General features: G+C 34.2%; 1 protein-coding gene across 1 annotated transcript in view; it reads right to left on the reverse strand.

The window, feature by feature from the left end:
* Positions 1 to 14,868, reverse strand: part of LOC107740021 (ankyrin-1-like) — a 149,865-nt gene that overhangs the window by 53,691 nt on the left and 81,306 nt on the right. The window contains exons 3-14 of the mRNA XM_016552291.1: positions 11,440 to 11,538; positions 9,807 to 9,905; positions 9,444 to 9,542; positions 6,829 to 6,927; positions 6,653 to 6,751; positions 6,473 to 6,571; positions 5,134 to 5,331; positions 4,921 to 5,019; positions 4,337 to 4,435; positions 4,044 to 4,142; positions 1,645 to 1,842; positions 1,448 to 1,546 (exon numbers count right to left, since the gene is read on the reverse strand). Coding sequence (XP_016407777.1) covers positions 1,448 to 1,546; positions 1,645 to 1,842; positions 4,044 to 4,142; positions 4,337 to 4,435; positions 4,921 to 5,019; positions 5,134 to 5,331; positions 6,473 to 6,571; positions 6,653 to 6,751; positions 6,829 to 6,927; positions 9,444 to 9,542; positions 9,807 to 9,905; positions 11,440 to 11,538 — 1,386 coding nt within the window. The remainder of the gene's footprint in view (positions 1 to 1,447; positions 1,547 to 1,644; positions 1,843 to 4,043; positions 4,143 to 4,336; positions 4,436 to 4,920; positions 5,020 to 5,133; positions 5,332 to 6,472; positions 6,572 to 6,652; positions 6,752 to 6,828; positions 6,928 to 9,443; positions 9,543 to 9,806; positions 9,906 to 11,439; positions 11,539 to 14,868) is intronic.

The following is a 14,868-nucleotide window of genomic DNA, read 5'->3' on the forward strand; positions in this document are numbered from 1 at the left end:
GAAAGTGAAACTACTTTGTTTGGTCTTCCAAAAGAGGACGATATCCGCTTTGTCATGCCTAGAGCTGATCTGTGCTGGTCGCTGAGGGAATACATCAACAAACATGTGGTTGCCGCTTATTCGTCGGTTTACGTTTTCATTTAAAGGATTTGCCACTGATGATTCAAACGCGCACTTTAGAAAGAAAACATTGTAATTTTAGGGTAAGTTTTAATTATCTTTTGTTGTGCTTTAAAGAAGTACACTTATTTTGATGTATTGACTAACACACTAAAGCAGATGTAAAGTATTGATTAAAATTTGAACTGTATTGTGTTAATATTACATTAAAGGGGTCATATGATGCGATTTCAATTTTTCCTTTCTCTTTGGAGTGTTACAAGCTCTTGGTGCATAAAGAAGATCTGTAAAGTTGCAAAGACTAAAGTCTCAAATCCAAAGAGATATTCTTTATAAAAGTTCCGTCACACGCTTGATGTATTCGGCCAATCACAACGCACTGGATAGTTGGCCAATCAGAGCACACCTCGCTTTTCAGACCGATTAGTTTTGTAAAAATCGACGCGTTTCAAAAAGGCGGGGCATAGAGGAGAAACAATAATGTACAGTATGTGGAAAATAATGTGTTTTTTTAACTTTAAACCGCATAAACACATTTCATTACACCAAATACACAAAATAATGTTCTTTTTAGCAGCATCATATGACCCCTTTAATATATTTTAAATGTACTAATTTGCAATTTCATTATTACAATTTATATTTATATTATATTTGTATTTTTACATTTTATAACTATATTTTGTAATATTTAATATATACTAATATATTAATAATAATATAATAGTAATATTTAATACATTAAAGCATATTTTAATGTACCATAAATGCTTGTCAGTACATTCATCAGTACACTTTACCTTTATTTCAAAGACAATAGAAGTAATTACTAAATTGCATATAAATACGTACTTAAGGGGTTTAAAAAGCACTCGGCTGAACAAAAGGTCAGCTAACTGCATGTAACATAAATTTAAACTTTAATACATTTTCTTTTTATTGCAATTAACATTCAATTAAGTGTCTAAAAACATGACATTAATTTCACTCTTAAGTACATCATTTCCATATTAAGTACTACTCTTTTTAAAAGTATGCTAAAGTGTTCTTTTTCACAAGGGTGGTGATGGATCATTTTAGACATTTTAAAATGATTGGTTTCAAAATCAACCAACAGCCTCGTCAATGGACAGAGATATAACTAATATTCTTAAGTCGGTAATGTTACACGTTTAAATGTTAGATTATAGTTGCTGACTTCATTTTAATTACTTGGTTGTGTCTGTTTACTCATTTGATCAACCACTAATGCCAATAACGTCTCATCAGACAGAATAACATTCTATAAATACATATAAACACATGCATGCGTGCAGCTGATTCATACTTTTCCTGCAGCGTTTGGGTTGGCTCCTCTCTCTAAAAGCAGCACTGCTACATCCACCTTCCCGTATTTGGCTGCTACATGAAGGGGAGTGAAGCCTTTCTGCATGGCACCAATCAAACAGCATTACGCTTTCAAGAGAGAGTTTCAACAATTTTAATACAATAAGCAGGTGATCTTGGCTTTGGGCAGCACTGTACCTTGGTCATTTTGGTGAGCTGGGCGTTCATGTCCAGTAGGATGCTGGCAGTTTGTGTGTGTCCCTCACGGGAAGCGATGTGCAGTGAAGTGTGTCCTGCTGTTGTGGTGGAGTTGGGGTTTGCCTTGTGCTCCAACAGCAGCTTCACCATCTCGTTGTGGCCCATGCGGGCGGCACAGTGTAGCGGCGTCTGGTCATCCTGATGGAAGTACAGCTTGATATCACATTTTCGATAAGTGATGCATTTTAAACAAATAACAGTGACACTGAAACAAATGATACTTTGGACCAACTTAAAAAAAAAAAAAGACAGCGAAATGTATTTGTTTTTCTCACATTATATTTAATTTGGTTTAAACCTTGACGTTTTGATTTAAAGGGGTCATATGATGCGATTTCAATTTTTCCTTTCTCTTTGGAGTGTTACAAACTCTTGGTGCATAAAGAAGATCTGTAAAGTTGCAAAGACTAAAGTCTCAAATCCAAAGAGATATTCTTTATAAAAGGATACCATGTTGCCTCCAGGCAACACAGCCTATTTTAGTTTTTTTAAATAAAATGAGACACCCATTTAATTGAACAGCGCTATTTCAGGGAAGGAGAAGTCAAATACTAATAAATGAAAATACAAAAAAGTGGTCACATGATCCACAGGGGTCCATTTTGTTTCCACTTTCAGGACATGTGCATGTCACATGACTCCATATTTTGTCCAATGAAAAGTGCTTTAAAAAAAAAAAAATAATAATTTCCTACAGATAATTGCCTACAAAAACCGAAGTCACCTTCATTGGAAAGTTGCCACAGGGCAACATTGTACCGTAATGGAATCGCATAAGGCCATGCAGGCATACTAGGTTAGAATACAAGTATATGATATTTATAAGGAAAAGGGTTAAGATTATCTGAATGTTTATGTATTTGTACGTGCTTTTGTAATGCATTTGTAAGAATAGTAATTCACATACTAAATCACATATTATGATTTTTCTGTTGAGAGGAATTGCTTTCACAAGCAATGAGGTGTCATTAGTGAAGAAAGAGATTTTACATGCATGTGATTGTGTGTGTGTGTGTGTATGTGCATGCTTGTAAGGATAAGGTGCATATTAGGATAAGGTTATGATGATTTTTCATTTTTTACTTTATAACAGATATGATAGTTTGGTCGTATTTGTGATTCACGGTGGTACAATGTTGCCCGAGAGCAACAGCTGGATATGAAATGTTACTTTTTATTAAATATGAGATGTGCAATTCATTAAAAACTGAATAAATCTGTGTTTGGTTAAATAAATTGATGTTTTCAGTAAATATATTCCTTTTTTTGGCATAAAAATGTCAAATGTTTCAATTTGTCCGTTGTGGTACAATGTTGCTTTGAGGCAACAAACTTTTAAAAAATTAATTAATTAAACAATTATGAAAATGTTTATTGATATTGTTATAGTGTCCAATTTTAAGCAGGAAAAACATCATAAATAATTTTTTCTCATTGATATCATATTGCGTACCATAGTGGGTCAATCAAAAATATTTACTTTCCTAAAGACAAAAACATTCGTATAAACTTAAATTCATACAGAGTATGCTATATGGTCTTTATTTATTATAAAGAAATATATATTGATCTTTAGTCATAAGCCAAAATGTTACTTAATGTAGATCAATGCAATAGTTTTGGGCTTTTTACAACTTAATTTCACGATAAACTAAAGCTAACTTATAGCTATAATATGAAAATAGAATTTACACTGAAGGTAAAAATAAAAAAAAGGTTTACTTGCTATAAATAAAGAAGAAAACTTATAAAGCTCTTAATATTTGTTGTGATGTCTTTTTAAATCATGCATCATATTTTCTGTTATGTAAGGAGAAGGAGAAGAATACAACACAATAATTTCTATGTTCAGTAAAGCTAGTCAGTGTGTGTTTTGCACATCAACACCATGGTGTCAACTGAAAATACCGGTACTATTTAAACAAACTTGTTTATTTTATTTTGTTCTATGGGGAGTGATATTTGCTTTTAGACATTTGAACAATAGCAGGTTTAAAATGGAAACCATGATTGTCAAATAGACTAAAATTAAAATGCACTTTAAATAAATGACATGGTTATTTAGCTGTTTTCTGTGTACTATTATTATTTAACCCTCTGGGGTCCGAGGGTGTTTTGGGGCCCTGGAGAAGTTTTGACATGCATTAAGTTCTTTTTGGTGTTATCAGGAGAAGATGCCACAAAACGCGTATCCGCGTTTGTCGACCCCAAAGGGTTAAACAGCATTGTTTTTCTCATTTTGCTTGGCTAAGCTTTAATTACACCCCATTTATACAGTAAAAACAAGCCAACATTTAATTAAATGTCAAACTAAAATACACAAAAAAAAAAACACACACCTTGGCTTTGGCGTCCACTGGAGCTGCATTCTGCAACAGGAACTCAGCAACTTCACAGTGACCAGCTCGAGATGCCATGTGCAGAGGTGTTTCAACTTTCTACAAATTCACATTAACATTACAGGTACGTGATCACATACAGTAAGATTACAGTACAAGCACAGCTTGCAGCCAAAACATATATTCAATCAGAAATAAAAGAAAATGTTGCTTTCAAAATGTGAAATTCAATGTTTATGTGGCCTCATTGTGACATACTTCAGTGTGCACCTTTAACTGTTGATATTGCTTACCACATTTGAGGCATGTGGTGAAGCTCCTTTCTGCATCAGTATCTTCACTATATTCAGATGACCCATGAAGGAGGACACATGCAGTGGGGTCAGTCCTGACTGTTAAACAGAAAGCAAACAGACACAGAGAACTGAACATGTCACAGCTTGAAATTATGGCTGCATGAAATGTTTACATAGATCTCTATACTAGACCTTGCTCAAATTAAAAAGTAAATGCAATTTAAGGGAATATTTCACCCCAAAAAAGAGCATTTGCTAAATCTTGTGGATTACTTATTGACATCTTTATCTGCTGTTTGGACTCTCTTCCTGACGGCACCCATTCCCTGAAATGGATCCATTGGTGATGAGTACATGATATAATGCTACATTTCTCCAAATCTGTTCCCATGAAGAAACAAACTCATCTACATCTTTTCATTTTAAAGTGAACTATTCCATTTAAATGTGTGTTTTTTATTGTTCTTGAATTGAAATGCAATCATAAATGACCACTGTATCTGTTTTATGTTTTGGGCCACTTTTGATCCTTGTTTTCTGTCTTAATTTATTTTATACTGTGAAATTATCTTGTTGCTCACCTCGGTTACAGCCTCCAGGGATGCAGAATGCTTTAACAGTAGGTCCATTACACGCATGTGGTTCTTCTTACAGGCAATATGGAGTGGCGTGAAGCCATTCTAAGCATGTCATGAAATATTTATATGTAAGCGAACAGCTTCTAGATATTTCAAAACAACAATATTATCATGTACATTAGTTGTGCCATGTGTGTCTTTTCAATGTGTACTAACCAAAGCACGGGTGTTTGGCTTGGCTCCTTTATCCAGGAGCACCTTGGTCATGCGATGATGTCCACAGTGTGCTGCCACATGCAGTGGGGTCAGGTGGTCTAGAGTGATGTCATCAATCTCGGCATTGTACTGTAATAGCTGTCTGATACAGTCCAAATGATCGCCCTGGGCTGCCATATGTATTGGAGAAAGGCCATTCTGTGCAGTCAACATATGGGAACATTTAGAGCTGCCAATGGTATTTTCTTTCAAATTTATGCCAATCAGGTAGGGTTTTTTCATTCGTATTACTTGTTCTGTCTTACATAACTTTTTTTGAAAGTTGAATATTATTACTTCATTTAAGATTTCTGCATTATTTTATTTGAATTACATATAAAATATCCATCCATTTAGATCATACAGTTTAACATGAGCAAACTAATAACTTAATGCAATGCATATTTGGCAATAAAACAGAAAGGAGACAGGTCAGAATTCTGTAGAAGTACTAATAAATTGCATGTGTTTTAAATTCACAGTAACCAGGTTTATATATTTATTGTCAATAAATTAATTTTCAATCTCATATTTGAACTACAATAACTGAATAATGATTGTCCCACAGCTAGCAATATTTTAACCACCTTCATACTTTTCTAACGATATAAATTTAGTTGTTTTCGCAATAAACGCATTTCCACTGATTCAAGTCAATTGAAAAAAAAAATGCATTTTGAAAATATGATTATTAATATTAAACCATTTCTGACCTGTTTCATTAATGCACATTTTGACTATAAACTGACAAATATGCATCACATTGAATTTATTTATTTTGTTTAGGTTAAAACTGTGTAGTCCAAATAGATGGATATTTTATATGCACTTCAAATACATAAATCTTAAATTTAGGCCTAAATATTTTTTAAATGGATTTTTAAAGTTGTTTTTAAATAATGCATTTTATTACATTTGCACTGCTGACACAGTATATTGGGAACCACAGTGTCAATAATAATTTCAGTAAATTGAAATCTTATTGTCAGAACATAATATTCAGTCAAGATATGTAACTCTTTCCAATTTTTTTTTCTCATTTGAAGCATTGCGTTTTATAAAATAAAACGCAATAAAGCCAAAAATGTCAGGTTTATAGAGAAATTCTTACTAAATAAAAGCCTCATAAGAACAATAGCTTAAACTTTATGTAGGCCTAATTGACCCACATGAACCAAATCACAAAGGTTAATGCACTACCAAATTCTTCTTCAAATTATTCAAAAGTTGGTGAGTTGTTGAGGGTCTTTCTTTCTTTCTTTCTTTATTGTGGCTATATGTAATTTGGGTGTATGCCTACTTTGGTCTTGGCCTGTATTGGGGCTCCTTGGTCCAGAAGGATCTCGATTATTCTCACATGGCCATTTCTGGCAGCACAGTGAAGAGAAGTCAACTCATCCTGTGATAAAAATGAAAGAACAACAAACGTGTATACAAATTCTCTGTCATTAAAGTTTAGAATTGTAGCTTTAAAACATACTTTTGTCTTGGCATCAATCTTCGCTCCTCGGTCCAGCAGAAGTCTGACCATGATAACATTTCCTCTCCTGGATGCAATATGTAGAGGTGTGATCCCATTCTGAAAGAAGGCCACACTAGTTTGTATTTAACTGTAAACAGGCAGAGGTTCAGTGTAGAAATATTTAAAAGACAGACCTTGGGCATGAAGTTCACATCAGCTCCTCTGTTTAGAAGTAGCTGGGCAACATTCAGGTTTTCATAGTGGGCTGCGATATGGAGTGGTGTGAAGCCTGTCTGCAGAGGATCATGGGAAACTGAGTTAGTAACTAGCACACTTTTCCTTGTAAACTCCGGAGTTGTTACTCCGATTGATTTATCATTGCAAAAATCCATCAACTGTATGCACTACTGTTCAAAAGTTTGCTCATGTTTTTGAAAAGAGTTTCTGCTCACCAAGACTGCATTTATTTTATTAAAAATACAGTAAAAACAATAATATTATGAAATATTATGACCATCTGGAATAGCTGCTTTCTATTTCAATATATTTAAAATGTAATTTATTCCTGTGACACAAAGTGTCAATAAATGAACAGAAATGTCAGAAGAACAGAATTAATTTGAAATAGAAACCTTTTGTAACATTACAAATGTCTGTCTTTACTGTTACTTTTGATCAATTTAAAGCAACTGTATGTAATTTTTTTTTTTTTTTACCTCGAGTATGTAAGTTTGTTGAGTGGGAACGAAATAGAGTGGTGGAACTATGATGTCACTTTGTAGGCAAAAACCCGGAAGCGAGTTAGCATTTTAGCACTTCGCGTCCCATCGTCCCAGAGTCAATAGTTTTTTTGAATTGGAGTTTGATTAAATCCCCTAAAATAAGGTCCCTGGTTCACACAAGCTCAAGATACTTTCACGTTTTATTCTACGACATAAAACACACCAGTTACACCCCACTCGTGATTTTTAAAAACTGTTACGTTTCTTAAAAATGATGGTTGCTAACAAGTTGCTAAATGGGACTACAGGCGCTGTCTGAGACATTAAACACCATTACACTGAACAGTTTATCAATTTACAGTATTTTCCTATTTTTACTATAATTTATAGTACAAGTAATTGTAGAATAACCAATTAATAGTTTCCGGCATTTTATATTGTTGTTCGACAATTTTTTTGTTTGCTTTTCCCCAAAATGCAACACAAGTCTTGGGATGTATGATGCTCGTTTTATCGCTATCCTACTGATACAGAGACTCTGGGTTCGTACCATAAGGTAAACTCATATGATTATTCCATGTAAACACCACATTTACTGGCTTAGTCACAGTGAAAGTGAAACTTTAACGATGCATAGTGATTAAAGCCACGTTAAAATTAAATGTTTACGACCACATGAAGCTGTTAGAAAGCATATATTGAGGATTTTCTAGAAGCAAGGATAAAATAACATTTTGTGTACCCACCCTAACAAAACGATAGCTGAAATGTGGTACTTTATTCACTAAAATAAGTTTAATCTTACCATATCCAAAAACTCACTCGCTCTGCTGTTATTTAATAGATTAAATGCACTAGAATTTTATTGAATAGTACGTGGAGACATATTTTTAATTAAAATATTCATATTAATCCTTTATTGACTTTTAATAGGCCTACACCTTATTTCGGAATGTACAGAAATATGTGCTTTCATATGTCCTTTAGTTATGATTATTTCATTTATTCACTATACTATTTATTACTAATATCTCACTTCAGTTTTAGTTTGGCTCTAGTTTTTTGTTTATTCATATTTATATGAAAAGGTTCATGTAGCATGGATTAAAATTCATATACAGTGTAAATCCTTTTCACTGAACATGTTAAAAATAAGTTTGAAAAAGTTGTCAGAAGCACGGTGGTGGTGACATTGAAGGCAAGCATTTGTTTATAGCCTAAGTTTAGCTTTTAAGTTCTGGCACTTTTATTTAGGCTTCAAAATTCATAAAAGTTATATTATTTTGTGAAGATTATCTTGCTGGAAAAAACTTGTAAGTTTCATGAACTATGGTTGAACACAGAGCTTATTTTTTTTGCGATAATATATGGAAAAATCCTATTGTTTTTTTCGAGGGAACCAGTGCGATGCTAACAGCCGATCGGCCTACAAAGTGCTGTCATAGTTCCCCCACTCTATTGAGCGAAATGGGAAGATTGCTTTACGGCAGGAAACAAACACATGTGTACAGCTATTGACTGTATTTATGACAGTCATACTACAAATAATTCCATTCACTTAGGCTTCAAAATTGCTAAAATACACAAAACGTCTCACAGTTCCTTTGATGCATACTTGCTGAATAAAGGTTATTATTCTTTTTTTTTTTTTAAATGAAATAATAAAGACCTGGGCCCGGTTGCATGAAAGTCCTTAAGTAATTTGACTTAGGAGTATCCCTGAGGGGAAAAAATTCCCTGAGGGAAGGGATTTCTTTAGGAGCGTTGCAACAAACGTCTTAACTGTCACCCTTACCTAAGTGTTTATACTAAGCGTTTCACGGTAGTTTCTGACCACATACGCAATGGGCGGAGCATTGCAACAAACGTCTTAACCGTCACCCTTACCTAAGTGTTTATACTAAGCGTTTCACGGTAGTTTCTGACCACATACGCAATGGGCGCTGCAGTTACTATAGTTACCACATCACACAATAAACATATCTATGACAATAAACAGAACATAACGAAATACAAACCTAACCAACTTATTTAAAAGTATGCTTATGTGTACTTTTATTTTTTATTTTTTACAAGGGCAGAATTACCTCAGTTGGAATGGTCTGATTGGCTCCATTATCCAGGAGAAACTTCACAACCTCCAGGTGATTCTCTTGTGCAGCCATGTAGAGCGGAGTGAAGCCCTTCTGTTGCACACAGACATAAACACCCATATGCAGATACAATACCAAACTAACACAAGCACACAAATACACAGTTGGCAATACAAGCAGACAGATTTTAGTTCGGAGAGCAACACTAAAATCACTGTACTGTTCAAATGAAAACATCCAACTGGGGAGAAGAAAACATATAAACCCCATTATGTATTATGCTTTAGGTCAACATTAGGTAAATACTTGCAGATAGCTGAATATTAGAACACAGTAACCAACCCCTTGTTTGCCCACCTGAGACTGAGCATTGACATTAGCACCATAGTTAACCAGCTCTGTGACCACCTGTTCCTGTCCAGCTAACGCAGCGATGTGAAGAGCAGTATTTCCTTTCTATGAGAGAAATATTTATTTAATGACACAGACCATGTTTTTCTAATCATATGCATTTTTTGAAAATAAATCATTTCCTGGTGAAAAAGTATGTGCTTAATTGAAATGACATTAAAGTATATTCTAGTTCACCATATGCTTGTCTGTACAATCATATTTCAAAGACAATAGAAGTAATTATGAAATTACATAAAACGATGTACACAAGTCCTACTTAAGTGGGTCCAAAAAGCACTCTAAAGTTCAGCTAATTGTATGAATTTAAACTATAATATAACTTTAATTAATCACAAATAACATGCAGTTAAGTGGCCAACAACATTCCATTCCATTCACACTTTAGTACATCATTTTAAAGTATATTATATCATACTCTTTTTAAAAGTATGCTAAAGTGTACTTCCTTTATATAATGTTTTTTTAAGGTACATGTGATAAAATTAAGTTAACTTGTAACTTCTTAACTGCTTCATGAATGTGAACAAAAAAAAAATACTTGAACACCTTACGTCACACTTAAAATCTATGGATATCATTGTATTAGATCAAATAAAATTGGCAACACTTTACAATAAAATCCCATTAGATAACATTAGTTAATACATTAACTAAAATGAACTAACTATGAGAAATACATATGTTACAGTATTTATTAATCTTTTGTAATGTTGGTTAATAAAAATAAATGTTCCCGTTAGCTCAGGATAATTAAAAAATATTAACAGCTACAACATTTGATTTTAAAAACATATTAGTACATGTTGAAATTAACATTAAAGGGGTCATATGATGCAATTTCATTTTTTCCTTTCTCTTTGGAGTGTTACAAGCTCTTGGTGCATAAAGAAGATCTGTAAAGTTGCAAAGACTAAAGTCTCAAATCCAAAGAGATATTCTTTATAAAAGTTCAGAGTCAGCCACACCTACCTAAAACGGCTCGTTCGAACACGCCCCCACATATCTACCTAACTGTGTGGGAAGATTTGCATAACGCCACACGGGCATAGAGGAGAAACAATAATGTACAGTATGTGGAAAATAATGTTTTTTTTTTTTACTTTAAACCGCATAAACACATTTCATTACACCAAATACACAAAATAATGTTCTTTTTAGCAGCATCATATGACCCCTTTAAGATTAATAAATGCTTTAAAGGTATTTTTCTTTAGTTATTTAGTCTAGTCAGTGTATGGTAACTAATGTTGTTAACTAATGTTAGCAAATTATTGTAAAGTGTTAAAACATCAAGTGGAAAAACAGCACAAGCATAATATTTATAAAAAATTAGGGAAACATATAACAGATGAACATGTTCAAAGTTAATGTGATGAATATCTCTTATGGTTACTCTGCTATGATACTTGCACAAAATTGAGGGGAACTGACTTCACCTTCAGATCAGTTAGCTAAATGTAAATGTGAAACAATTCAGAAGAGTTATTTCTAGAAGCTGTAGCATCTAACGCAGTGACATCTATACTTTTGTTAACATTCAAATAGTTTTCATGGCCACTGTAGCTCTAACTCTTACCTTTGTGGTCGTCTCAAGAACAATACCCTGGTGCAGTAGTTCCAGCACCATTTTAACATGGCCTTCTTTCGAGGCCAAGTGCAGCCCGTTAAGTCCATTCTGTGAAGGGAAAGAGCCATCAGAGCAAACTCACACTGAAGGTGATCTGATCTCAAATCAAATGGTCAGTACGGTCTTGTAATGTCGCAAAGAGACTTAAAAGGGGATGTGAGGGGTTTGTAGATCACTCCGCATCTCACAGAAGCATCGTCAAATAACATCAACCAATGATGATGATGATGGTGATGATAGTGATTTAGGTGGATGGCAGGCCGGTGGTCTCTCTGCTGGGAAGAATACGGGCCATGTGGGATAGGTCTAACCTCACACAGCCTTCCTTCAGCCTCACAGGACATGTGAGGTTGGACCTTTCTCACATTGCTGATATTATCCCCTCTGAGTGTAGAGACCACTCACCCCATCTCAATGTGACTCAAAGAAAGAAACGAAGGAACAAAAGAAAAATAATGGATGGATGAAGAAATTACAAACAGTTATATAGCTGTATCAGAATATCATACAACAAATGTTGCATCATATGGAGATGAGGAGATGTCAAACTCTGGGTTTCTGTCATTGAAAAAGATATGATGATCGATCAACTTGCATACTTTATACGGCCAGTCATATACATAAAAGACACTGATGTCACTGAAAATTGTGTTTTATATTAGTCAGTAAATGTTAATAGACATTTACAGTACATGTCTGATTTCACTTGCTACTGTAGTTTCCTGTGATGTAAATCAATATATTGAATACTGACAGAACAGCTTCTGGTCTCTTGGTTGGTATATACAGCTGAAATAAAATAAAATATAAATATTAGATGAAAAACTAAAGCCAAATGAAAATTAGAAACTAAAATTGCACTAAAATTGCTAACTGGAAATAAATAAAAAGTAAACTGAACTAAAACTAAAATTGAATTGAAATGAGCAAATACAATTTCTACTATTTAAAATTTAAATTGAAAACTGAAAATCTAAAAACAAAAGCTAATTCAAAATATTAATAAAAGCTATACTAGTATACTATTGTAATACCAAGAACAATACTAAAGTAACAGCTGTAGAGTATCTGCATTATATAATATTTTTGGAAAAAAAAAGAGCAATAATACAGTAGTTCTAAGCAGAATGCCAGTGTTCTATTACAAACAAATGCAAATATCTAAACAAAAATATTTTCTTAATTAGTATATAAAAAAATAAATGCATCTTTAAAGCGGTCATCGGATGCCCATTTTCCACAAGTTGATATGATTCTTTAGAGTCTTAATGAAAATTCTGTAACATAGTTTGGTTAAAATTTCTCAATGGTAGAGTAAAACAACGCCGTTTTTACCCTGTCAAAAACAGCTCAGTCTACAGCAAGCTGTTTTCTTGCATGCTGCTTTAAATGCAAATGAGCTCTGCTCATCCCGCCCCTCTCTTCAGAGCCGCTCTCTGAGAGATGGTAAACTTTAGCCGCATTCATTGTGAAACTTGCTAACTAGCACGTTATTAGGAAAGGCGATTTGTAAAGATTCATTAAAAAACCTTACACTCACTTCTTCTGGAGGTGAAGCTGAATCACGAATGATTCACACGAAGATAGACGCATTTAGGTAGATCGGGGACGCATTCCCTTCAGAAACAAATGTAATCCACTGCGTCGTCAGTGGCTCGGATGTCAGGGGTAAATGACGACTGCTATGTTCATTATTACATCCAACAACAGAACACCTCGATCACTATGGAGCCATTCTTGTCTACATCTGCTCCGGCGTCGAAACAATGGCGGTTGGATCTTTATCATTATAGGGTGGTTGTGTAAACACACTGTCAACACACATTTCAGTTCAAACAACTTGTAAAAGTGCATGTGGCATCCGATGACCCCTGTAATTTAATGGACAATGTATTAAGGCAGAGAATATAGAAAGTATAAGTATACATATCAATGTACTGTTTGTTTTTCTTCCGCACTGACAAATAGCTTCTTTTTTTAATTTTTTTTTTAGATTTTTGCTAAATATAAGACTGCAAAACATGAGACTGATATATTCACCAAAAACAAGTCTTTATATCTCACACAATTTTGTTTGTCAAGTAAGTATATCTTGTTTTCAGAATGTTTAGATATTTCGATTTAAGCCAAGACATTAATACTAAGAAAATATTGTTTTTTCAGTATAGCCTACGTGTCCTAGCTCAAGGGTTTTGTAGCAGGTTTTTGAAAGAGCTCAGCAGTGCATGTAGACATGGTCACTCTCAAGAGAGCTCTGTGGACCTGCTCACATGTTTGCTTCAGTATGACGACTAAATGGAGTAAAGCGCTGAAGTCATCACTCACAACACATGCAGTCATTATTCATTAGTCAAAGGGCATTATCATTTCAATTACTGCTGCTGTTCTGATGCATGCAGGCCCACCACACAGCAGAAAATGTCAGTGTACAAACTAGGCTAAAGGGAAAAGAAGTGGACTTGATTGCATCTACTGCACACACACAAAATAAAGTCTGCGCACAGTTCAGGCATGGAAACACAGAATTATTTCCAAAAATAATTTTCCCCAGAGGTCCACTAAGGTAAAGTAGGTATCAGGTGAAACCATCAGGCTTGCACCATGTATGCGCACTCTTAGATGGCATGATAATTTAAGTTGAACCAAACATGTTCATCAAAGAAGAACAATTATGAAACCTGAACACTTAGCTGCTCTCCTTGAGCTGTATTCACAAAACATCTCAAGGTTAAAAGTAGCTCCTATATCACCAGATTTAGGAGAAACTCTTAAAAAAAAAATAGGCATGTCAGTCCTAAAACCAGCTCCTAAATCTGAGAAAAGTTAAGGATTGTTAAATTGTTACATTTTACTGCTATTTAGGAGAACTCTTAAAAAAATCTTTGTGAATATGGCCCCTGATCTTCATCACCCAAGAATAGCATTGATGGCATCAACTGTTTTTGTGGCATTGAAAAGCACTCTTAGCTTGGCTTGTCCTGCAGTTGCTCTCTGCCCAGCGCTTTACCATCTCTGGAGCAAAATCCAGGAAAATATGGATCTTCTTCCCATTATAGGTGGTCCTTCCGCTCAGCAGATTTTCTATACCCTCTTAAAAATAAAGGAACTTGGCATTGATGCTTCCATGAAGAACCTTTAACATCCATGGAAGCTTTCCACTGTACAAAAGGTTTTTATAATGGAAAAGGCTTTTAAAATGTTCTTCACACTAAGGAAAACTAGTTCTTTTAAGAATGGATCACTGAAAGGTTCTTTAAGGAACCAAAAATTTGGGGAAACAAACTTTTTAAAACTTTATTTTTAAGGGTGTGGAAGCTTTCCATTCCAAAAGGTTCTTTATAATGAAAAATAGGTTCTTCAGGTTATTAAAAATGTTCT

The sequence above is a fragment of the Sinocyclocheilus rhinocerous genome, unplaced genomic scaffold (genome assembly GCF_001515625.1).
Source record: "Sinocyclocheilus rhinocerous isolate Xijiao unplaced genomic scaffold, SAMN03320098_v1.1 scaffold285, whole genome shotgun sequence".
Classification (NCBI taxonomy): Eukaryota; Metazoa; Chordata; class Actinopteri; order Cypriniformes; family Cyprinidae; genus Sinocyclocheilus; species Sinocyclocheilus rhinocerous.